The sequence below is a fragment of the Nannospalax galili genome, unplaced genomic scaffold (assembly GCF_000622305.1).
Source record: "Nannospalax galili isolate Female #2095 unplaced genomic scaffold, S.galili_v1.0 scaffold346, whole genome shotgun sequence".
NCBI lineage: Eukaryota > Metazoa > Chordata > Mammalia > Rodentia > Spalacidae > Nannospalax > Nannospalax galili.
This window is the reverse complement of record NW_008357637.1, coordinates 2295768-2319674: the sequence shown is the minus strand read 5'-3', so window position 1 is coordinate 2319674 and position 23907 is coordinate 2295768. Positions and strand designations below refer to the sequence as shown.

Here is a 23907-nt window from a genome sequence, read left to right as displayed (position 1 = left end):
GCCCATTCATAGCAAAGGCAGGACCTAGTGAAAGGGTGAATATACTGGCATTCTCTGTTTCTCCATTTTCCTGTACTGCCTTTGCTTACCCTTCTGTTTTTAATGTATTATTTACAGTTGCAAGCTTCTCAGATACTTAAGTAATTTGAATTGACAGTATACTTAAAAAGTAAAAATTCATCTTTTTTACTGATATTTATTCACAGAAGTATTTTAAAGTCAGATGCCATATAGTGTTTTATGAATCGTAGTATTAATTCTTTAATTAATGTACAAATTTCAAAATATTTTAACACATTTTTACTGCTTTTTCAAATACATAACACGTTTTTAGTGACAGTGTATATGATCTATGGAAAGTGTGTCTTTTTACATACAAGGCAACTCTTACTGTCTGCCTCCTGTTTAATTGATGCTTATTTATTAACTACACTGAAAGGCAAGCATGCTTTAGTAGGAGGAAGCCCAGAACAAAGGCGGGAAAGACTCAGTACACCTGTTTCCTTAGAACCTGACCTTAAAAGCTGAAGGAAGCCCTGGACCTCAGTGTCCTCATTTGTAAAATAATGGGAGTTGATTTTTCTCTTATTAGCAAAGGGTTATAAAAATCTCCTTTCACACTACTTCTGAAGAAAGAAGGAAACAGTTTATAGGGTTTATTGTCAACCTACTTAGTGAGGGCAGAAAAGTAGTTATTAAAACAGCACTTACATATAAAACAGGCAGACTACCAAAAGTTCAGTTATCTGTTCGAAGAACTTAGTAACCAGATTTTAGTAAAGTCATTAAGTTTTCTTGATAACTGAGGGCTGCATTTCAAACCAGAACCTTCTCTTTGATGGGGAAGTTTGCTAAGAGCTGAATGTCATATAATTATTTGTATCATTTAAAGATGTTGAATTACTTTAATACTGGCACACATCTGAATATCGAGAAACACACATATAAAGGCATTTTTTTTTTTTTAATCACCAGGTACAACACCTGAACGTGTTAACTTGGGAGAGCCATTGTGCCTCACAGCAACCCAGTGTGGCAGCTCAGAAGGTTAATGGGATCACAAGACTGATGCTTACAGCCAAGAGCTTGAACCACTTCTAATGGAGCAACATTCCCCTGAGTGCTTTCTTTTCCAAATCTGTCTGTCTCTCTCTGTCTCTGTCTCTCTCACACACACACAACACACATACACACTCCCTCAGTTATTTGGAAATTTAACTTTTTGTGTGTGGTTTCTCCTTTGGCCTCATTATCTCAACACAAGTCTTCTCCATGTGTTCTGACATCTCTCGCCAACTGTAACCAACTTCTGCGTGAGATGGCCTTCATGGACCTTGCTATTTAACCAGAAAAATGGCTTTTCTTTTACTATACTGAAACATTCTCTACAGAAGGGTCCTGGAGCCAAGCACAGTGGAGAGCACCTGTAGCTACTTGGGAGGTTCAGGCAGGAGGACTGTTTGAACCCAGGAGTTCAGGGCTAGCCTTGGCAAACACAGTGAGACTGCATCTCAACAAGTATCTTGGAATTGGTTTCGGCTCCCCAGGGTTTTGGGAGGATTCTATTTTAGGTATAGAGGCTGTATGTAGACCTTATACTCTCCTGAAAGTCTACAGGGCAATGATAGCACCAAGCCTACAGCATACAGCTTTTCTGACTTAGCAGTTCCTTGTACCTTATTGCCCATTTCTCTAAAAACTTTTTTTTTTTTTTTTTTTTTTTTTTTTTTGTCTTTTTGAGACGGGGTCTCCCTGTAGCCCCAGCTGTCCTGGAACTCACTATGTAGACCAGGCTGGCCTTGAACTCACAGAGATCCACCTGCCTTTGCCTCCCGAGTGCTGGGATTAAAGGCGTGCACTACCACACCCGGCTTCTAGAGACATTTTTAAGTAATAAAAATGACTCTAAGCTGGGCGTGATGGTGCACGCCTTTAATCCCAGCATTAGGAAGGTGGATCTTTGTGAGTTCCAGGCCATCTGGGGCTACAGGGAGACCCTGTCTCAAAAAAACCAAAAAAAAAAAAAAAAAAATAGTCTAAAGCCAAATAGTTAAAAAAAGCAATACACCCAACCAAATGGGTTGTGGGATTCTGATTCTGAGATTCAGGCCAGGCAGGGCTACACAGTAAGACCCTGTCTCAAAATCCAAACCAAACAAAAAAAACAAGGCTCCAACCAATCAAATGGCTCATTTTTCACTAACAAAGAAATGCAAATTAAATCAAAATGTCAATTTTTAAAAAATTATGACTTTTATTTTATGTGTATGAGTGTATTGCTTGCATATAAATGAGTGCACCCGTGTCATGCAATGCCGTGGAGGTCAGTTTCGGGTTCCACTAGAACTGGAGTTAAGGACAGTTTGTAGCCACCATGTGGGTGCTGGGAATTGAACCCGGGTCCTCTGCAAGAGCAGTCAGTGCTCTTAACCACTGAGCCATCTCTCCAGCCCCCAAATGTCAATTTTTTTATTTAATTAGATTCATGATATTTAATATCGATAAGTCTGTGTGAAAATAGGCTCTCTCAATGGTTATTACCATGAATGTAAAGTATCAAAACTTTTCTGAGACTATATGCATTAATGCAAATGTTTACTAACCAGTATCCTAGGAACATTACTTCTAGGAATTTTTCTCTTAAAAACACACACACATAAGGACATATATTATGTCCCACAGTATATTGTTTTTAAATAAAAATCAGACTAAATTTTCATCAATTAATGATTAACTCAGCACATATGATGGGTTACTATTAAGTCACAGTATTTGCATGCTTACAAGAAGTACTGAAAAAACATTACCTTTTTTAAAAGAATATTTTATTCATTTAGTGTGTGTATGCGTGCATGCAATCGTGTACATGTGGAGGTCAGAGGACAACTTCCGGGGTTGGTTTTCTCCTTCCACCATGTGGGACTTGAGGATGGACCTCAGGTCACCTGGCTTGGCAGCAATTGCCCTTTGCCCATTGAGCTTATCAGGTCCAATTTGTGGTTTTTAAAGAGTTGTATAGCCCTGGCTAGCCTGGAATTCATTATGTAAATCAGGCCAGCCTTAAACTTATGATCCTCCTGCCTCAACATAAATCCAGGGATTACAGGCATGAACCACCATGCCAGGCCAAGACGTTACAGTTTTACAAACAAGATTAGAGAACAGTAGTGCCTATGATCTTTTGATGATCCTAAAAGTACAGAGACACTCAAAATTGTTAAGTTTTAAAAAAGATAGGAATATTTAGGAACTGATTTTCTGTAAATCTGTATTAACATTAAAAAAAAATTTATTATTTTTATTTTATGTGTATGAGTGTATTGCCTACATGTATGTGAGTGCATCCATGTCATGCATTGCTGTGGAGGTCAGAAGAGAGCTTTGGATTTCCCTGGAACTGGAGCTAAGGACAGTTTGTAGCCTCCATGTGGGTGCTGGGAATCAAACCCGGGTCCTCCGCAAGAGCAGTCAGTGCTCTTAACTGCCGAGCCATCTCTCCAGCCTTGTATTAATATTTTTTAAAAAACATGAATTTTGGGCTGGAGAAATGGCTCAGCGGTTAAGAACACTGGTTGTTCTTGTAGAAGACCAGGGTTCGAATCCCAGCACCCACATAAGCAGCTAACAACTGTCTGTAACTCTAGTCCCAGGGGATCTGACAGGTTCTTCTGACCTCCACAGGCATTGTATGACACAGGTGCACTTACCTACATGCAAGCAATATACACATACACATAAAATAAAAATAAGATCCATGGTGGAAATTAAAAAAAACAAAAACAAAAAACCAAAAAAAACTCCCATGAATCTTCTACTTCTTAAAAGTTTTTTCACTGTCCCTTCATCCCCCTAAGCACATCCGTAAGGCATCATTTCAAAACTGCTGTTGAAATTATCTTGATTATAATTTTAACTACTACTATACCATAATATCCCTAAGACTTTGCCTTTCACTATAACAATCTTCTACATTTAAAGGAAGGAAAAAAAAAAATCAAACATTTTAAAATGGTGAATTCTAGGAGTGATAAAAATACCAGGGAAAGGGAGATTCCAAGGCAAACAGTTGCACTTTCGTACCACCACAGGTGCCCTGGGGATTCAGTCAAGGTGAACCCAAGTCAAGTCTTCGAACGCATACAGCAATGTCACTTTCAGAGACTAGTAAAGAGCTGGTTGTGGCTGCATATATATCGATAGGATATGCTACAGAGACTTAGTGTAAGGGAATGATCAAGCATATGACAGATAAGAGGATGTTTACCACAGTTTTTTGTATCATGGGGGGTTGGAGGAAGGGAGAAGTGACGTGGGAAGCACAGGAAACCACGAGGTATTTAGATAAACCACGAGTCTGCTCATCCACAGCTTGCTATCTTCATCTCAGAAAAGGCCACGCATGGATAGAAGCAGGCTACAAACAATATTTACACCATAACCTCAATTTTGTGGAGTGTATAATAACGAAATACGAAAGATCAGAAGCACATAAATCAAATTTTTAGTCTAAGAATCGATGGTGAAACAAGAAAATAATAAAGGAAAAATTAATGGCAAATTATAAAGGATTTCCTTCTTTAGATGTTTTTCTTTTTCATCAAGAGTTTCTTTTTATAAATTCTTTTTCTTCTTTTCATGTGTATGTGTGTATGGTGTAATGTGTATGTGTGTTCTCATGTGTGGGCATACATGTATGTGCGGGTGCAGCAGTGTGAGCGTGTGGTGGCCCAAGGCTGATGCCAGGATCTTCCTTGACTGTTCTTCCACCATGGATCTTTCCAGTAAACCCAGAGCTCCCATAAATGCCTAGTCTCACTAGCTTGCTGGCTCCAGGCATCCCCTGTCTCCATCCTCCCAGGCTGGAATTACAGGAGGGCTGCCATGTCTGTGCAATATTGCAGGTCAAGTGCTTTAACCCGAGTCACTTCCCCAAGCACCAAAAGGTTATATATACGAAGCAAAACTTTTCACTAATTCTGACCTACTTTTACCCAAATTAGTTCATTATTAACAAGATTTTACAAAATGTTTTATTAATTATATCCCCTCTAAAGAAAAAGAAATATCTTTGAAATTCACACAAACCTTTGCCTCAGTCAAAACATTAGTATAAGTTCATTACAGAGCTTGTTTAACCAATGTCAAAGATAACATACCTGAAAATAGTTACTGAGTCCGAGAGGGAACCAACAGCAACATCAGGGTAGGAATTCCTATCCAGGTCCATATTCCCAGCAATGGAATATCCGAAGTAAGGTGATGTACCCTCAAGAATCTGGAATACACAGGAGGTTAGAAGGACCTAGGCCACCAAATGAGCTGCTGTCTACAGTTTGAGAAAGACACAAAAGGACTAAGGAAGTAGCTCAGTGGTATAGTGCCTGCCCATTATGGGCGAGGCAGAGTTAGATCCCCAGCATCACACACACACGCGCATGCGTGCACAAATTTTAAAAAAGAAAAAGATTCTTTTGAACAAAATTTTCAGTTTACTTGTAAATAAATTCAATCACATTATAAATAATGTTATCTATTATTCTGTGTATTTTATTTCATGAAAAGCCATCTAATTTATACAATATTCCAAAGGATAAAAGTCAACTTTTGATACCTGTTTCCCATATTAAGCTACTCAAGGGAGTTCAGGTCAAGCCTCACTAACCGTTCTCAAGTCTTATTTTCAAAAGCAATTTAAAATGTTTGTGGTCTGAATTTTCTGTGTCGTGTTTGCCCAGTTTCATTTCTAATAAGCATGCTGCTAAGGGAAACAGACTATAGGCCACCTCCTCCGACACTCAGGAGGGAGAACAGTCTTTTGCTCTGGGTTACTTTCATTTCCTAATTTAGTTAAGAAATTTTAGCCCGGTGTGGTGGCACATGCCTTTAATTCCAGCACTTGGGAGGCAGAGGCAGGCAGATCTGTGAGTCCAAGGCCAGCCTGGTCTACATAGCAAGTTCCAGGTCAGCCGGGGCTACAGGGAGACCCTGTTTTAAAAAAACATAAAAAAAAAAAAAAAAAAAAAAAAAAAAAAAAATTCTTTTCTTTTCTTCTATATACTCATACATATAAGATAAAAATAATAAATAAAGTATTTTTTAAAAAGAAACTTTACAATGAAAACAAACAGGCAGAACATTTGTGTATTTCAAAGCCATCTTCTAGTGGTACTTAAAACATCTACACTATTGTATACCTGAAACTGAAATAGGTGTGGAAATTTACTTAGACCCAAATAGTATATAACTAAAACTAAGCAAAAAGCTGAGGCTCTCATTGTAGAGAGCAGGGTTATCTTGTTACCTGTGTTGGTTTGGTATTTATTCCACTTGAAGATCCATGATAGATAAAAACCTTTCCCAAATCGTCATAGGGTGCTCCAACCGCAATATCTGTTGACATCACATTTAAAAAACATGATCATTTAAAAAATACGCTAATATCTTAAAGTAAGAAACTATAAGCACTCACTATACGCCCAGACAATCTACCTCTGACTCATAACCATTTCACAATCTATTATCCACCTGGATAGCCATCTTGATTAATATCTCCAATATTTTTTACTGCAATTCCAAACATAGAATCTTTGGTTCCATTAAGACGAATTGGCTTCACATTCTTCCATCTGCCTTCCTGGTTAATGTAGACATACACTGCACCTCCAACTTCTCCATCCCTGTCAAAATACTGCGGAGCTCCGATAACTATATCTTGCCACCTAAAAACATAATTAAGGGAAGAATTGTGAACCTCTGGCTAAAATTCCAACAGGCTTAGAGAAAATACTACCAGGTCTAGGTTCTAAGGACACAGAAACACAACAGAAAGGGTCTTAAATTAAGCACATCCTCTCAATTACAATATTTAGCAGAGGACCAATGTAGCCTATGATAAATGCCCAAGAAAAATAGTGAGGGTAGGCATTCAAAGCCAGTTTCTCAAGCTAGAGCCACATTACACAGGACTTTGTCACTGCCCCATCACTACTCCCAATGGCACCAAGAACATTAACTCTCTATGTTTAGTCATGGTCCCCATTCTCTACTTTCCATAAGTCATGCTCCAACAGGCCCTCCAAAAAACTACACAACAGAATCATGTCGTTAATGTCATTTTCTGGGTGATTTTTTAAAAATTTCATATTCCCATGGAACTATGATCCCAAGACATGAGTGATGAATGTCAGCTGTCATCTTAGCAATGGTTAAGATGTGACAAGATGGTGAAAAATCTGGCAGTCAACACATTTTTTTGGGGGGAATCAACTCACCTGAATGGACAGCTCTTCTTCAGACCTACAGAAGCCAGTCAGAGCAGCAACATTAGCAGTATAAAATAAATGAAGATATTCTTACCCATCTTTGTTGAGGTCCACCACTGCCACATCATAGCCAAATGAAGATGCCAGACCTTCTCCATCAAATATATACTCAGGGAGAAGATGTGCAGATTTCATGTCTCTTTTTAGCAGAACCACAGCTCCACTGTGATTGGCTCTCGGAGCACCAGATACAAAAGTGATCTCATTTTTAGAAACAATACCTTTCCCTGAGTCCAAGGAAAAGCCTAGAAAAACAAAATAGAGCCTCTCACATCCATCTTGTGTTTCAGAAACTACACAGTGCTGGTAATTCATCATTACCATCTTTCCCTCTGGAGTTCCACCCAGCTCTCCTCCTGAACCTCCCCATCTACTCTCATATTTACAAAAGGAGCTATTTTACTGCTTCATATGGATATTAAGATCTTTTGAAGAAAAGTTTTATGCTATCAAGCATTTGTATAATTTGAATTATGAGGTATTCATGCATCTTAAGAGTCAATTTGAATCCTATTCTGCTACTAAAACTATGGTAAAGGAGAGCAAGCAAGACACTTGTCACATGGGAGTGTTTCATCATATGCCCTTTATTGAGCACATGTTATAGGGTTCTGCTGTAATGTAGCAACCAGCAGTTTTACATGAATAGCATCCATACTGTTGGTCTAGTTGGTAATCAGGCAAGAACAGATGTTAACACCAGCAGTATGGCACCAGAGATGGCGTCTCATTACTTTGGGAAAACTTAGGTCTCAGACACAAACATGCAAACAAAACCATGCATAGTAATACACAGCATTTGAGAACCTCGTATCAACAATAGAGGTGAATTGGCTGTCACTGGGATCAGTTACGTATTTGTTCAAAGGGCAGACAACATGGGAATAGCCAATTAGAAAGTCTCAAGTAGCATGTCAGATGACAGACACAGATTTGCTAGGATAGCATATATCAATAAATACCCATTGCCAAAACTCCTCAAATGAATCAAACCTTTCTGTATAAAAGCGTGGCAGATACAGAATAACGTAAGTTCACCCTTTTTATTGGGTTTTCTTTATAAAAAGCATCACCACTACTGTTGCAGTTCTCAAATTGTGAAGTGAGTTGAAAATATGATGAGCCACAAGTTTAGAGCAAGGCGATATAATTGAATCCAGCTCTGAAACCCGCGTGGCAGCAGAACCTCAAGCACGGCATGCTTTGTGTGTGTGCTTCACTTGAAATGAAATAGAAAATAAAAAGATTTATGCTCTGTATGGAACAAAAAAATTTTTAAATGACCATGACCAAGGCAATTTATTTGTCATCTCAGAGGTCACAAACCTAGGTAGCTATTCATCATCACATCAGGGGCTGTGTCAGGCCGCTCCCTGGGAGGCCGTGTTTTATAAACAAACTGATCAGGATCTGTATAAGAAATGCTGGTCAAAAACAGCAGGCCTGTACACATGCACAAGATGGGAGAGATTGAAGAAAAAACAATTATGCTTTCTGCTTGGTGAGGGCCCGATGGCAGCAGCCATTCTTGCTGGAGGATGAGGGCACCACCAAATCATGCACGCTGCCCTCCTCGATAGCTTCCAAAAGTAGGCAGATTGTTTACATCCCATACCCACTGATCTTCTGAAATGACAACCTCGCAGCACACACCAGCAAAATGTAACAACACAAACTTGACTTCTTTCTCTGATATCGACTTTTAAGGAAATCCAGTCTAACAGAAGCAAATGTGTTTAAGAAAAAAAATACTTCACAGTTCCCTATGTTCTACCAGCAGCTATGCTTATGAAACCCTGAAGCATCTGAAAGACCAAACTGATTTGTTGTTGGTGAGAACAATTAATATTAAATGCCTCTCATCATAAATAATCCCTACATAATACATTTGAATTAAGAGAGGTTGCTGGTTAATATATGTCCAAATAGAGTACTGGTTTGTGCTATTTTCCTTGAAAAGACTTTTACCTTGACACTCCTTGCCCATGAGCTCCTTTCTTGCCCTGCAAGGTCACTAGGAGACCATTCATGCATCCAGCTACTTCCCAGATCCTTGATTTTCACAAGTATCTCTCCCTTTGGCTGGGGGGATTATTAATGGTATGACCTTGGGCTAGAAACTTAAGCTCCCAGAGTCACAGCATTACTCACCAGTAAACAAAGGGAGGGAACAATCTTTTATTAGTGAAGCATGGAAAGCACAGAGCACCTGACTCACATAAGTAACAGGTGCTTAGCAATAAGCAATGCATATAAATGTCCTTTTCCTTCTATACCTGCTTATCAGATGTGTATTTGAAGGGATATGGTATATGAATTGGAAAGTGTTTCTTTTAATTATCAGTACTGTTCATGTGTATTCATACAATTAGAGGAACTTATGGTATGTTTACTCTAGCCTATTGTTTGGAATTATTTACACATCCATGCCTGCTTTTTTTAACCTTCTATTGTTCCAGTGATATCTACAGCCATATGCACACTTTTCTCTCCCACTCATCATTTTAAAAAATAGGTTACTATGTAGGTTTAGAAGATGTTTTACATTTTTTTCCAAGAAATGCACAGTAATTATTCTTTATGTCAACTCATACCAAGAATTAAAGCTTTTAAAAGCCTTTGCGTAATTACCATAATGCACAGGAATAATTTAGGACACCATTAGTAATGCAAACAAGCCTCAGGAGTTAAGGAATTGGCACTTAGACACAATCTGGGTGTCCTCTGAGCCACGTTAGCAGAACTGCTTGGCCTCATCCGGAGAGCCCCTGTACCACCCACCCAGCCCTCTGACATGGGAGCCCCAATTCCAGATGCAGAGTCAAGCCTTGGAGAATGGCAATCACCAAAGAAGGACCTGGAAGCCTTGACCTGCCACTTAAAAGTAACTTTGTAAGTGGAGCTCTTAAGAGTATCTTGAGAAGTCTACTGTTAACATCCCCGGCATTTTCTTATGGCAAAATGAAGGGCCTAGTGTGGAGACAAGGGTTCGTTTTGGAGCGGGAAGACATGATTTGGGGGATAATGATATATTCTTCCTGTTTTGAGGAACCATAGGCCAGAAAAGAGGAGCCAGCCAGCAGGCAGCTTGCTTCTACATCTCCAAGCACACCAAGGTGAGGTCAAAGCAGAGATGCTCTGGTGCCCACCTGGCCTGTTAGCCTGTGGGTTCTTGGAAGGAGAATCACACAGTGTCTGAAATAGGCATACCACCTCTGCTCCTTCCTACCTAAGTAACTGTTAGCAGGAACAGGCACAAGACTTTCATCATGGTCAGTCTCTCCACCAACTTCATAAGGCCCATCTTCAAAGATGTTCATATCAAAAAAAGTGTTATTCTTTTGCTCTACACGAACAATTCCTAAAGGAATGAAATGGAAAACAACAGCAACAAAAAAATAAAGATGAAACAAAATAAAATAAATGGTTCCTAATAAACATGCCCCATGCTATCAGGGAGAACAAGAAGAAAGATTTGGAATAAAGAAAGAAGGAAGAGGTGACTTTCAAGGTTGTTAAACATGGTCATGTCAACTTTTATGTGAAAGAAATTTGTTCTAGGAATAAAAAAAAATGATCTATGCATTTTAATGAACTATCTTTATATTACAATGAAATTAGATGGAAAATGCAACATTTGCTTAGTCAACAAAATATACAGAAAAACAAATCTAAATGACACAGACTTTATATAAATAGTACTTTATGATCTCTATAATCCCCCACTGTCTCCTTTTCTGTAGTGTAAAAGTGAAATTAATATACTAATCTCTACAAGTTATTTTAACCAAAATTTCATCTCTTAAAAATTCTTACTATTATTAAAAATACCTCACTATATCAAAGCATAAATCACAATGTCCTTTTAAAAATGACAGCATTTTAAGTTAGGGTTGATAAATCAGAAGACTTATTTTTCCATGAATTAAATTATTTCTAATTAGTGTTTTTACTGTTCTGTCTTACAACATAATGACATCTGTTCTTGCCAAAATAGAACTATTTCTAAATTCAAAATATTAATTCGATTAGGTAAAAACAGCCTGACAGTTTTGGTTATATGAAAGACTGTCAGAGATGTGAGTAGGGAACAAAGGAAATTACTCTCAGTGTTAAGAAAAAGAATTGATATACAGAGGGCCATGATCTTAAGAAAAAGAATTGATATACAGAGGGTCATAATCTCAAGAAACATTTTTAGGAACAATTAAAACTAGGAATTGCTAGGCATGGTAGTACATGTCTTTAATACTAGTACTTATGAGGCAGAAGCAGGAAGATCTCTGACTTTAAGGCCAGCTGTCTACATAGTGAGTTTCAGGCCAGTGAGGACTACATAATGAGATCCTGTCTCAAAAAAAGCAAACCCTCAAACAAATAAACAAACAAAAAACCCAACAAAAAACAAAACCTAGGAAGAGTGTGAGTGTGTATGTGTGAGTGTGTGTGTGTGTGTGTGTGTGTGTGTGTGTGTCTATGTGGCACTAGAACAATTGAACCTAAGACCTTTCACAGCCGGGCAAGTGCTCTACCACTGGGCTACATCCCCACTCCTCTTTTTCTTTTTTCCATTTTATTTTCTGTGTATGAGTGCATTGCCTGCATGTGTGCAAGTGCACCTGTGCCATGCAATGCCTGCAGAGTTAGAAGAGGGTGTTGGATTCCCTTGGAACTGGAATTACAGATAGTTGTTGGCCACCTTATGGGAGCTGGCAATTGAACCTGGGTCCTCTGCGAGAGCAGCTGGTGCTCTTAACGGGTGAGCCATCTCTCCAGCACCCCCCACTCCTCTTTGTTGAATCTCCCTGTAGCCCCAGCTGTACTGGAACTCACTATGTAGACCAGGCTGGCCTTGAACTCACAGAGATCTGCCTGCCTCTGCCTCCCAAGTGCTGGGATTAAAGGCGTGCACCACCACTCCTGGCCTCCAAAAAGTTATTGTGTGTGTGTGCATGTGCATGTGCATGTGTGTGTGTACATGTGCATACAGAGGCCTACAGAATCCAGAAGAGGGTGTGAGATCCTCTGGGACTGGAGTTATGGGTGATCATGAGCTCCCTGACATGGGTGCTGGGAACTGAACTTGGATCCTCTGTAATAGCAGCATGTATTGTTCACCACTGAGCCAATCACCACCCTCCTCTTTTTATTTTGAGATAGGATCTTAATAAAATGAAGAGGCTTCCTTGAACTTGTGTTCCTCCTTCCTTAGTCTCACAAGTAGCTAGGATTACAGGCCTGCACCACCAGACTAGGCTTAAAACTTGGAAAAGAGAAAAATATTCCTTAGCTTTTCCTGACTCATGAAAATACTATGATATATTTTCATTTCTCAAAAAGTTTTATTTCCAAACCAGATGTGTATCTCTTCATCATGGAGTAGAACTTGGCTGCATTAGAATACAGCAGCTTTTATATCTGCTTAATTTTTCAGAGAAACTGAATTTTATTAAAGGAACTGACCAGACTCATCTAACTCTAAAACGTGGCTGATTCTCCTCCCTCCCACTTTCTCCTTTTCCCATCACAACAGCAAATAATATTGTCAACCAACTTTATTTCTTATTATTTCAAACATTGTCTCAGAACTCCCCAGTCATCTGTTCTCTTAACTTACTTTGTTTAGTCAAACATGACTTCTAAGATAATAGATAATGAAATGTCCATATTAACACGGTTCTTTGTGGATGGCCCTTAATCCTACTTGGTTTTCATATCACTAACTTAAAATGAGAATTCCTAGCTTCAAGGAACAAATATAAAACAATAAAGCAACTAATTATTAAATTTTCAGAGAAAAAAACTACTCTCACTAATATAAAATATTACTAGAAGGAAAAAAAACTCAACCTTAAAACCATTTCCATTATTGTTAAAATTCACAGCAGAGATTTTGATATCCTACCCACTTTTATAATATACAAACATTTTATAGCACATTTAAAATGCACTAAACCATGGTGCATAGTACAGGGATTTTACTGATAATAGGTTTCTTTCTATAAATATAAAGGACACACCTTTCCAGTTATAAGTACCCGGGGCTCCAAACACAATGTAATGAAAGTCTTTAGTGAAAGTGGCTGCTACACCTTGCTGACAAGAACCAAATTTTTCATGGCCTCTCAATCGGCCATCACAAAAACTCCAGTCTCCTCCATCCATATCATCTTCAATCTTGAGGTTCTGACTCAGGACATAACACCTTCCAAAGATGTCTCGAGACTCCTGCTTTGTATTAACATGTTGCCTTTTTTCATACCGATGAGCACATGTCTGCAAACAAGTGCAAATATTCATGTCTAAACCTTGTTATTTAAAAATTCATAGAACTGGTAAACTTAGCAATAATAAAGAGATTAATTCTAAATAAGATGGTTAAACATGTCCTCATTCTAAGATTGGATCCCAAAGCAGCAAATTTCTTCCCAAATGCCATTAAGGAGGCCATTAACAAGCACAGAGGAACCATGACTTCTCACTCTCATTCAAAGAGTAAAGTTCCAATCCAAATACCGAAAAGCCAGTCTATAGTCACAGGCCATTTATCTATAAATTCACCTGTCATGTAAACAAAGGAACATCTTCTTAGTTCATTTTCTTAACTTAATTGGCTTTTAGTGGTTATAAAACCTCCACACCTATATGAAAATAATTATGTTCTAGAAAGAAGCATGGGCATATTTTCATAGAGATCAAGTGAACACAGCTAAAACAAAGACATGTTCTTTCTACCCACATTATTTCCTTATAATAGGTCCTAGTTTATATTCTGAGCTCTCAGATTATTCTCTATTTTTAAGAGGAAGAAAGAATTATCCTGCCAAAAGAGATAAAATAATCTCTGTAATTTCTACAGGGGATTCATGGCTTCCATGTAACAATCCGGATGTCTGAAGATACAACATCCAAGTTCGTTTCCCATAATGCGTCCCTTAAGTATAAATACTCAATGCTCACTAAGATTCGTATTTTTTTCAAATTTCTGGACAAATTTTGTTACAGCATCCAGATTATGAAAGAAAAACAGAAAGATCACCACATTATAAGGAAGAGTAAAATTTCTTGATGTTACTTTCCAAGACTATTCCCATATTTAGTTCCTGTGACAGAAAGTTGTGTATAGTTTGGCTTTGCTTTTGTTTGAAGACCATGTAGTGATTTAGGGATATTCAAAAAATGTTAAGTTCTTTGAATCTGAACACTTTAAAGAAAAATAAGTTGCAGGGCTGATTCAAGGTATGTCAGAAATCACAGGAGAAACAAAGGTTTGGTTTCTTCTTGGCATCAGTCCCCTCCTTAGAGCAGTTTAAAGCCCACTGGAGCCAGGAGTTCTAAGTTTTGTCCGCTGCTATAAGCCCATAACTAGGACAGCACTGAGGAATGGACACACTTTTCTACACTTACCACCACTTTGCCCCCTGGACCTTGACTCTGGACAGTGACCCCCATCCACTGATCTTCCTTGCTTTCCGACATAGGGTCAGCTGTGAAAAGCAACATGGGTTACACAGTTAGTACCTTCCAAGTGACTGACAGGTTATGAATGAACAGGGGAACAAAAAATGTAAGGAGTCACTTCCAAACTGTCTTAACGCCGAGTCTAGCTATTCAGTAAATTCTACTTAATCTAGAAAAATGATTTCTTATTTCAAGAGGACAGAAGAATGAATGGTTACTGAGTGGCTCTTTTAAAAGTTCTATACATAAGATACTCAAAAACTGTGTAAGACATGGCCCTCCAAGAGATACCCTTTGAAGCAGCAATGTAAAATCCAGCCTTTGAGATCTAACTACAATCCAAACTAACTAAAAGTTAGTGTTTTTCTATTTACTCCTCAATTTTGTATATAACAGCATGAATTATTCTTTTCTTAGCCAGAAAGAGAGGGTGGAAAGAAAGACATAAAAAACCTTGAACCCACTGAGAAGTGACATCGCTCATCAACATTTAAAAGGAAAGAAATGTAGTCATTTTTGGACCAAGGGAGCGAGTATAAATACCATCATGTATTCATAGGAGTATCAATTAAACCTACTATATGACCCCTTTATTTTTGCCTTCCTTTATGAGAATCAAATATTAAAGAGTACGTATAGGCACTGAGATTATTAGTCATATTTTGCATTTTCTTCCTTTATATATCTGTGTATTTACAACTTTCCTGCAGTTAATGTGTATTATTTCCTAATGGGTAAAATAATGTTATTCCTAAAAGACAGAAACTTTATAAGTATGAGCCTGCATGTAAACCTAGGTCCCTCATCAAGTAAGCTTTCTTAGAAGCTTCTCAGAACACTAATGGCTCTGTTCAACCTACAGAAAATCAGGGAAATCAGATGGTAACACATCTGGCCTACATTATGGCATCTTCCAGCTACCGAGAGGCCTCATAAAATGGGATATGAAAATAAATGGAAAATAAGCCTGTCTCTAACAGAACTGGAATGATTCTGGTGTTTAAAAACATTCTTCACAGATCAAGGACAGTGTATGGGACTCCATAGAACATGTGCCACTTCCAACACTGCATGGAAAAAAATTACCAGATTACAGTTAATAGGTACGACATGTCAATTTCTAACACTGGGTCCTCCTGAGGATTTTCAAGAGTCATTCTGATGGCACCTTAGTTCATCAGTTCATGTATCAGAGTCTATCGGGAAAATACTATTCCTGTTGATCAGCTCTCATGTTAGAGTGCCCTCATACTTAAAATAGTCTCTCAGGGTTGGAGTAGCAGCTTTGTGGTAGAGCACTTGCCTAGCAAGCATAGGGCACTGGGTTAGAGTCCCAGCATTGGAAAAATAAAGAGAAATAATAAATACTAAATAAATGTGTAATAAAATAAATAATAAGTAATAGATAAGAGAAAAATAGATAAAATAGTCTTTCTCTCAAATATTTTAACAAGTGGTGCTTTGACTGCTTGAGTATTTTTTAGGAATAATGTTTGCTATTTTTACTGATTCAGGCTCATTTAATTTTCTTCACTATGAATCCAGTTTTGCAACAGCCTCAATGTAACACTAGGTGGCAACATGAATACACTATTTTAGTTAACAAACCAGGGTAAGCAGAGGCAACAAAATGACTCATTTCAGTGTGATTTAGAAAGTAAGTATTTTCAGGGCCAAAAAACAGTCAAGTCTGATGCAGTTAGAAGAGGTCCTCTCTGCAAGAATACACGCTTGTGACTCCTGTCCTTCATATGGAAAGTCAAGTATGGTACAGGGAGGCTGGCCAAATGATGGGCGGTGAGGGCAGGACACACCATCATTATCAAATTCAATCCGCGTGCAAGGTCCCTGGGAGGTGATGTCACAGCTGTACAGGCCCCCAGTTCTGTTCGCCCTCTGCAGCGGAAGGGCTTCTGCCCGAGGTGCCCCCACGAGCAACCTGGTGACAAAACAAAGAATTTGGGGATTTAAATGTAATATACTTTAAACATTTAGATTAGTAAGAACCCAGAGCTATCAGTATTATTCTTTACCATGGGATTCACTTATTTTTCAGCAGCTCAGAAGTGAGGGAGAACAAAGGTAGAGCCCTGTGACTGGCCTGTGCAACAACATAAGCAAATGCACCCTCAGGGATGAGGCACAAAGATGAGAGATTAAAAACAAAGGGAAAAGGAGCTTGTCTCTCACTCACAGAACCAACAGCTGTACTAGGTTTGATTTTGGTGTTTAAAACACTTTTCTTAGAGCATAGACAGTGTACAGGACTCAACAGAACAACTAACACTTCCAACTTTGGGTGGAAAACAACCATCACGTGACATTTAATAAGTAGATTATGTTGGTTTCCAACACTGGACCCTCCTGAGGGATTTTTCCAGTGGTCACTTTGACTACACACCTAACTTTACAGCAGTTCACCTACAGATTTAGAATCCACCTTTTGCCCAAGATACAACACAACTAAATTATTCATGCAGTCTCTGTCTCTCTTTTTTTCCTTCTTCCCCAGCTTTACTGGGGGATATAACTGACAAGTGGGCATTTAAAGTACAGAACTTTATGTTCTGTCTTCTCAGTTTACTATGGGCATCTAAGACAAACTCCTTCCTTATCAACCAGTCTCCCACAGGGATCAGTGCCAGGTGAAATATATTTCCTCTTCCCTTCCACCCTACTCTCCCCCCTCCCCCGAGAAGCAGCCTCTAATCCAAACTCGTGATCTTCAAAATGTTGTTATTTCACCCCCAATAAGGCTCACTCACCATCCAGTTTGCCACCTTTGGGGTCTGCTTGACTAATGGGACAACCAGAACAAGAAACAAAAAGCAAGAACACATGTCTGACCGCACAGAGAGAAACAGAGGCCGAGGTTTTGGACTGGGACTGGGAAAACAGCTGGGAACAGAGGCCTGCACAAACAGCAAGCCTTCAGAACAGAGAGCAAGCCATGCCTGGCCCCTGAGAAGCCCACAGTCAGGTGCAAAAGGAACAAAGCAAATACAATTCCTACCACCTTCTCCCTGCTGGGATGCCAGTAAAGGCTTCTGTGTACTAAATGGATACCCTGCAGCAGGTGCAGCCAGGGGGAGGGGAAATCATATCCTCCCAGAAGCAGGAGAATGACGGTGGCTTCTGGGGGAACAAGTGGCCCCCAAATGGCCCTTACTCTCAGCTCCCTGGGCAGGTGAACCCCCACATCTGAAGTAATAAAACAGCACTCACTAAGGTCCAGAACCAAAGCAGACTTAGAGGGGCCAGCAGTGTCCTTGGTATTGGAAGACTTCTCAGTAGAGGGCAAGGCCAGGTCACAGGAGTCCATACCACACCTGTCCCAGTAACTCTGTCCCTGCCCTCAGGAGCTCCAATGACTATTTGAGAGGCATGATGGCCTTAATCATGAAGTGAGCAGGTTTAGTTGCTTGGGCAGTTGTGGGAATGAACCCTGTGCTGCGTACCAGGAGGAATAAGCAAAGTGGGCCCCCAGGCATACACAGAAGCTGAGGGAGCCTGCACTACAGTATGCTGAACTGCAGTTCTCACAGCCTGTGGGTAGCCAGGATGGAAATCACCTTGGAGCACTATCTCCATTCCTTCAGAATGCTTCCAAGAAACACAACTCAAGACTTTAAAACTTTAAACCAGGTTGAAAAAGCAAGCTTTTATCAATGAAACATTGAAACATCTGTATGTTGACAGATTTAACATTAATTCCTAACAAGTTGAGAGAAGAAAGAATCAGGGCCCAACTGCAACTGGGTTAAGAGTAACCAACTGCCAAGGGGCAGCTATGAAGTACAGCTCAGTGAGCCTAGGTTGTATTTTTTCCTCTTCTCTAACCACTTCCTTGTTACACACACATGCTAGGGGCCGCTAAACTACCTACAGGTAAGGCAGGCTTGTTTCCTGTTTACTCCTTCATTGATTCACTTACTCTTCAAGAGCCCCCAAAATGCATAAGGAATGGCTTTCCAAGTTGAACAAGGAATTGCTTCCAAACCCTCGCTCCAGTGGGAGTGCAAGATCCATAAATAGGTCATAAAACCACAAGGAGGTAGAGGGAACAAAAGGACAAGTGTTTTGTGGTCAACTGCCTCTGAGGGAGTGTCACCAGAAGGTGACCGCAGAGCTGGACATGGCAGAGGGAGCACAGCCCACACAAAGCCATTTGCTTCTAGGTAAGGAGCTAGATGATATGGGGGAGTAAAGCCTGACAAGTTGGGCTGGAGATGGACAGCCTGGTGGGTAGTCTTGACTCAAGGGAGAAGTGTCAGAAGCAGCCCCAAGGAGCCTCAGGCTTTAGTCACCTCTTGAACCTTTCTGAGTCACTGCATAGGACAGGGGCTCCAAGGTTTCCTGCGATTTAAAAAACCATGGAGAGGCTGCAGAGATGGCTCAGTAGTTAAGAATGCTTGCTGCTCTTCCAGAGTATGAGTTCAGATCCCCATAGTCAAGTCCAATGGCTCACAACTGCCTGTAATTGCAGCTTCAGAAATCCAATGCCCTCTTCTAGCCTCCACTGTACCCACACATGTGGTGTGTGCAAGTGCGTGCACGTGCATGTGCACACACACACACAAAATCTAAAAAAAAGCTGTAGAAGTTGATCCCCCCGCCCACCCCAGGAGCAAGCCTTCATAGTGGTAGGCTTTCTCTAACCCTTCTCTCCTTGGTCCCTGGTCTCTTCTTTCTTCATCCTGGAAGCTGACACGCATAGAGCAAAGAGCAACATGAAAAGCTGGTCACAAGGCCTGTGGCAGACAAGATTTCTCAAGTGTCAATGTCACATTCTTGTACACAAGGCCCTCCCATTTTACCTGAGGTAGCTACTGCAAATGAAAGTGGACCACACAGAAAGGAGGGGGCAGCAGGGCTGTGTGGAGGATAAAGACAATAAATTTGAAGAGAATACCATAAAATAATAGCTATGCGCCTATGGGGGATGGTGCCAGCTGTCACAGTGCCTCCCTTGGGCTCTGCCTGCATGGATCTTTACACAGTCTCCACATCTTTGGGTGCATCCCATAAGGGACAAAACAGGAGGGCACTTGGCTGCCCTCTGGATCCCAAGGCAGCTGTAGGTGGGAGTGCCTGCCAGCAGAGGGCGCCTCCAGAACCACACGGCCCTGATCAGGTGCAATGGGAGTTACAGAAAAGCACAAGCTGTCCCAACCTCCCCAGCAACTGGCAGGAGTTTCACTCTCAAAGCCTACCTGCCTGGTTTGGATATAAGCAAAAGCTCTTCATCTATCTCACTTGGAACTGGCCTTAAACATAGGATGTCACTGTCCATTAGCTGAGGCTACCTCTGTTGGGGACTCCTGCTGTGTAAAGTAGCAGTCTCTTCATGTCCGGAAAGCCCACGGGCTCGGATTCAAATGCAGAGACTCCTTTTTTCCTGTGTGATTTTTCTGGCAGTCTGGCAGCCTGGCAGGAGCTTTCCGCCACATGTAAATGGGGCATCCTAAAAGTACCTATCAGCTAAGGTTTTTACTCCCACCCCCACGGTATAAAGTGTCCTGGTTTTTCCTCAATAATTGAAGCTGGAGCTGGATCACCAAGACTTGGAGCCGAGCTGAGTCACTGAATAAAGAGCTGTAACACGGACTAAGCTGAGTCCCGTGTCTTATTGCCTACGATCCAGCCTCCCCGGGGGGCGCTATCCTTCCGTCATCATCGACTCAAGGAAATCCAGCTTTAGCCGTCCCGCACCTCTCCTCGTGACCCGGCAGCTGATGGGCCCCGAACTTAGAGAGAGAGTGCACGGGTGAAATTGGGGCAAAACTCCAGCCTCGGTAGCAGAGACCCACAGCGGAGAAGCAGGGGCCCGCCAGCAACGCAGGGCAGATGAGCTGCGGGACCGCCGCCCTCCAGGTGCGCGCAGGGGACCGTCGCCACGCTAGCAGCTGGCGCCCCAGGATCCCTGCGCACCCCAAATACTTCTATCAGGATGAAAAAAATAGAGCAGTGTCCAAACAGTGACACCAGGGAAGTCACTTTGGGCTGTGGTGTGGATTTACAGCACTCAGCACACTTTGCTTCCTGAGCTGCCAGGTGCACCAAGGTGTGGAGGGATAACCCACATCAAAGAACCCCTCAACTGGTGCCCAAATCTGGGTTCTGGGCAAATCCCAGTTCTTTCTGGTTCCTCCCAGTGTGCTTCTCTGGTAATATCTGGGCTCCAAGCTGCCCACATGGCTCAGTGAGAAAACCAGGTGCTCCGCTGGAATGACTAGGATTCCCAGGTCAACTCGAAGACCAGGACAGCAGATGCCACACTGCTCAGAGACTCTCTTAAGCAGACTGGCTCTTGACTGGCTTGCCCATCCTGCAGGGAGGAAGCCTGAGCTACAGTAACAGTTCTACATTCAGAATGACAGGCCCAGGGGATGTGAGTCACCCATTTGTAGGAAGGGAAGCGTTGGGAACAGAACAGCATCCAAAACTTTTCCCATATTAGGTCCAAAGAAGGGAAAACTCTATCAACACAGGGCAAGGGTCAGTTTAACAGTAGGAAAAGTCACTTTCCAAATTGCTTGCCTCAGAGTCAGTAGATAGCCCCTTCTACTATGTTTTATTATTTTTACCTTTTTTTTTGAGACAAAAAATTTTTTGAGGTGGGTTTTCCATTGACTTCACCATCCACCTGTCTCAGCCTCCCAGTGCTTGAGCCACAATTATCTACCTTCCACTGACTTTTAAAGTAGTGCTGAAATAAAAACTCTGGAGATTTCAACATACTGGAAAGCAACATTTAAAGACAAAACTCAAGACTTGAAAAACCACAGCATCATCCTTAAGAAATAAACTTTGACATAGTAAAAGGCAATGTCAAACAGCAGTAACTTAAAGTGTAATATAAATTCAGGCCTTCAAAGGAGACCATGATTATTGACATAAAGGCTCTGGACCCACCACCATGCAATTAACCTCAAGCTATCCCAAAATTCACCAAGTGGGCCCCACTGCCACTCAAATACTCACATCCTCCCCCAAGGACAGCTCAAATACTCACATCCTCCCCCAAGGACAGCTATTTCAGTTAAATGTTCTAAACAATGGAGTACTCTTAAAGCTTTAAAGACAATAGGAGCTTTGCTTCATTGTCTTTGGCAATAATTCATTTCCTTAAGGATTAAAGACTCTGCCTCTAGCCATATAGCTCTGTCTCAGTAAATGTGAATTGTTGCCTCATCAGAACAAGGACACTATTATTGCTTAATTTAAAACACAGTCTTCAGAGTTCATCTAATTAAGACCTGAAAATTTGGAAGATGGCACTATCCAGGCAACTGGGTCACTCTAACATTTATAACCCATCTTCAAGCTCAATATTTAATTTTTGTTAAACTCATAAATATCAATGGTAAGAAATTAAAAAAAAAAAACAGGGCAGAAAGTAACAGATTCCAAACTCATCCCAAGCTCCAAAAAATGTTCATTTTTTTGCTTTGTCTTTTTTATTTTATTATTATTATTATTTTTAGAAGCATTTCATTAAAGCTTTAACATACTTATTAACAGTTTCCAGAGCAAGATGTTCATTTCTTGATTAATCAGTTTTAGGTAATCATGGTCCTATAATACCATAAGGGAGGATCTTAAACCCCTTGATACTTTCTATTCTGTATTTAGCATTTAGTTCCATTTGCTTTACTAGGTTTAAAATATTTAAAACTTCTGTTTTCTTTCCAACATTTGATTAAAAACACAAAACAAAACACTTCAATTCCCCAGTTGGTGAGAGGGGGCTCTTGACATTTTGACCCTCTCTCCTATACTTTTAATTTGTCTCCTTTAATATTTGACCAGAGGCACTGTGTAACACTTATCTTTTGTCTTGTAACCACAATTCAGTCATCTATTTTTACATAGTCAGGTAAATATTATTCAGCACTGAACCTAGCTGTAAATAGATCTGAGACTAGATCAGAATCAGATGTCTACTTTCCTCGAAGGAAGTTGTTTCTGTTGAAGTCAAGCAGACCTGCTTCTCTCCCGTTCTATCAGTTGTGTGGTGTGCTTCATGTTTAGGCCAGGACTTCTGTATTTCCTTGGTGTTTCTCATCGCCAGTCTTTTTTTCTGGCATCATTTACCTTTATTGGAGTCTTGATCTTCTGTTTTACATTAAATCAAGACCTTGTCCTTCCTCAGATACTCCTCTCAAATCCTTGGCACTTCCGGTATGCCTGTTACTCTTGTGGGCATGCTCTACAAGTCATGCTAGACTCCCCTTCACTGCTACCCTGGGGTAATCTGCTCTGACCTGGATCACATGTTTTCCTCAATTTTCTTACTGTCCTAAGAGTACACAAGCGAACGAACCAAGCCTATATATTTAAAACTGTCTGCATTTTGTTCTTACCCCTAGATAGTCTGGGTATAGAATTCATTTCTTCAGAACTTTGATGGCCATGTTCTAGCCCATTCTGGCCTTCAGTGAGGTCTGCAAAACTTCTGCTGATTTTCATTCCTTTGAGGGTGACTTTTCAGGTCCTCACTTTACCCTGGACAGTGTGAGTCTATATATAGTCTTTATTCATACCTAAATTCTTCACAGCCTCATCCACACTAAGACAGCAAATTCACTCCCAGCAAACTTCTCTAGTCATGCACGACTCATTTCACACAGTACATTTTCTGTCCTTTTTCTGGAACCTCTGCTGCTTAGGTATCAAACTTCTGGGACAATCAATCCTTTCTCTCATGTTCTTTTCTTTTCTATGGTTAGGATAATTTCCAAGTTTATTTCTCGGTGTTCCTATTGAAAGTAGATTTTGTAGATTTTGGCAGTCGCGTCTATAATCCTTAGAAACTCCTTTTGTTTGAATATGCCTACTACATAACTATTCTTTTATGTATTTGTTAAGTTCTCAAAAGTCTGAGTATTTGACCTGCACGTATTCCTAAAGTTCCCTTCGTTTTTTAGATGATTTCTCTTACTTTGCTGCTGCTTTACTCTACCCATTGCCTCCAGGACCCACAAAACTATCATGACCAGACCAGTTTGGCTGGCCCTGAGTCACCAACACAAGGCCAGGCTGCACGCCACCCTTCAAACACCAGGCAGGAGGACTTAATCCTCCAAGTGCCAACATTCGCCCTGGAAGCCTTAGTATCTGG

At 40.5% G+C, this 23907-nt stretch overlaps 1 protein-coding gene across 2 annotated transcripts in view; it reads right to left on the bottom strand.

The window, feature by feature from the left end:
* Itga6 (integrin subunit alpha 6) overlaps positions 1-23907 on the bottom strand; it is a 76454-nt gene that overhangs the window by 26208 nt on the left and 26339 nt on the right. For both annotated transcript variants that reach the window (XM_008855268.3, XM_008855270.3), the window contains exons 2-9: positions 16598-16722; positions 14730-14809; positions 13343-13598; positions 10552-10683; positions 7357-7567; positions 6526-6719; positions 6302-6390; positions 5157-5275 (exon numbers count right to left, since the gene is read on the bottom strand). In XM_008855268.3, the coding sequence (XP_008853490.1) occupies positions 5157-5275; positions 6302-6390; positions 6526-6719; positions 7357-7567; positions 10552-10683; positions 13343-13598; positions 14730-14809; positions 16598-16722 (1206 nt within the window). The remainder of the gene's footprint in view (positions 1-5156; positions 5276-6301; positions 6391-6525; positions 6720-7356; positions 7568-10551; positions 10684-13342; positions 13599-14729; positions 14810-16597; positions 16723-23907) is intronic.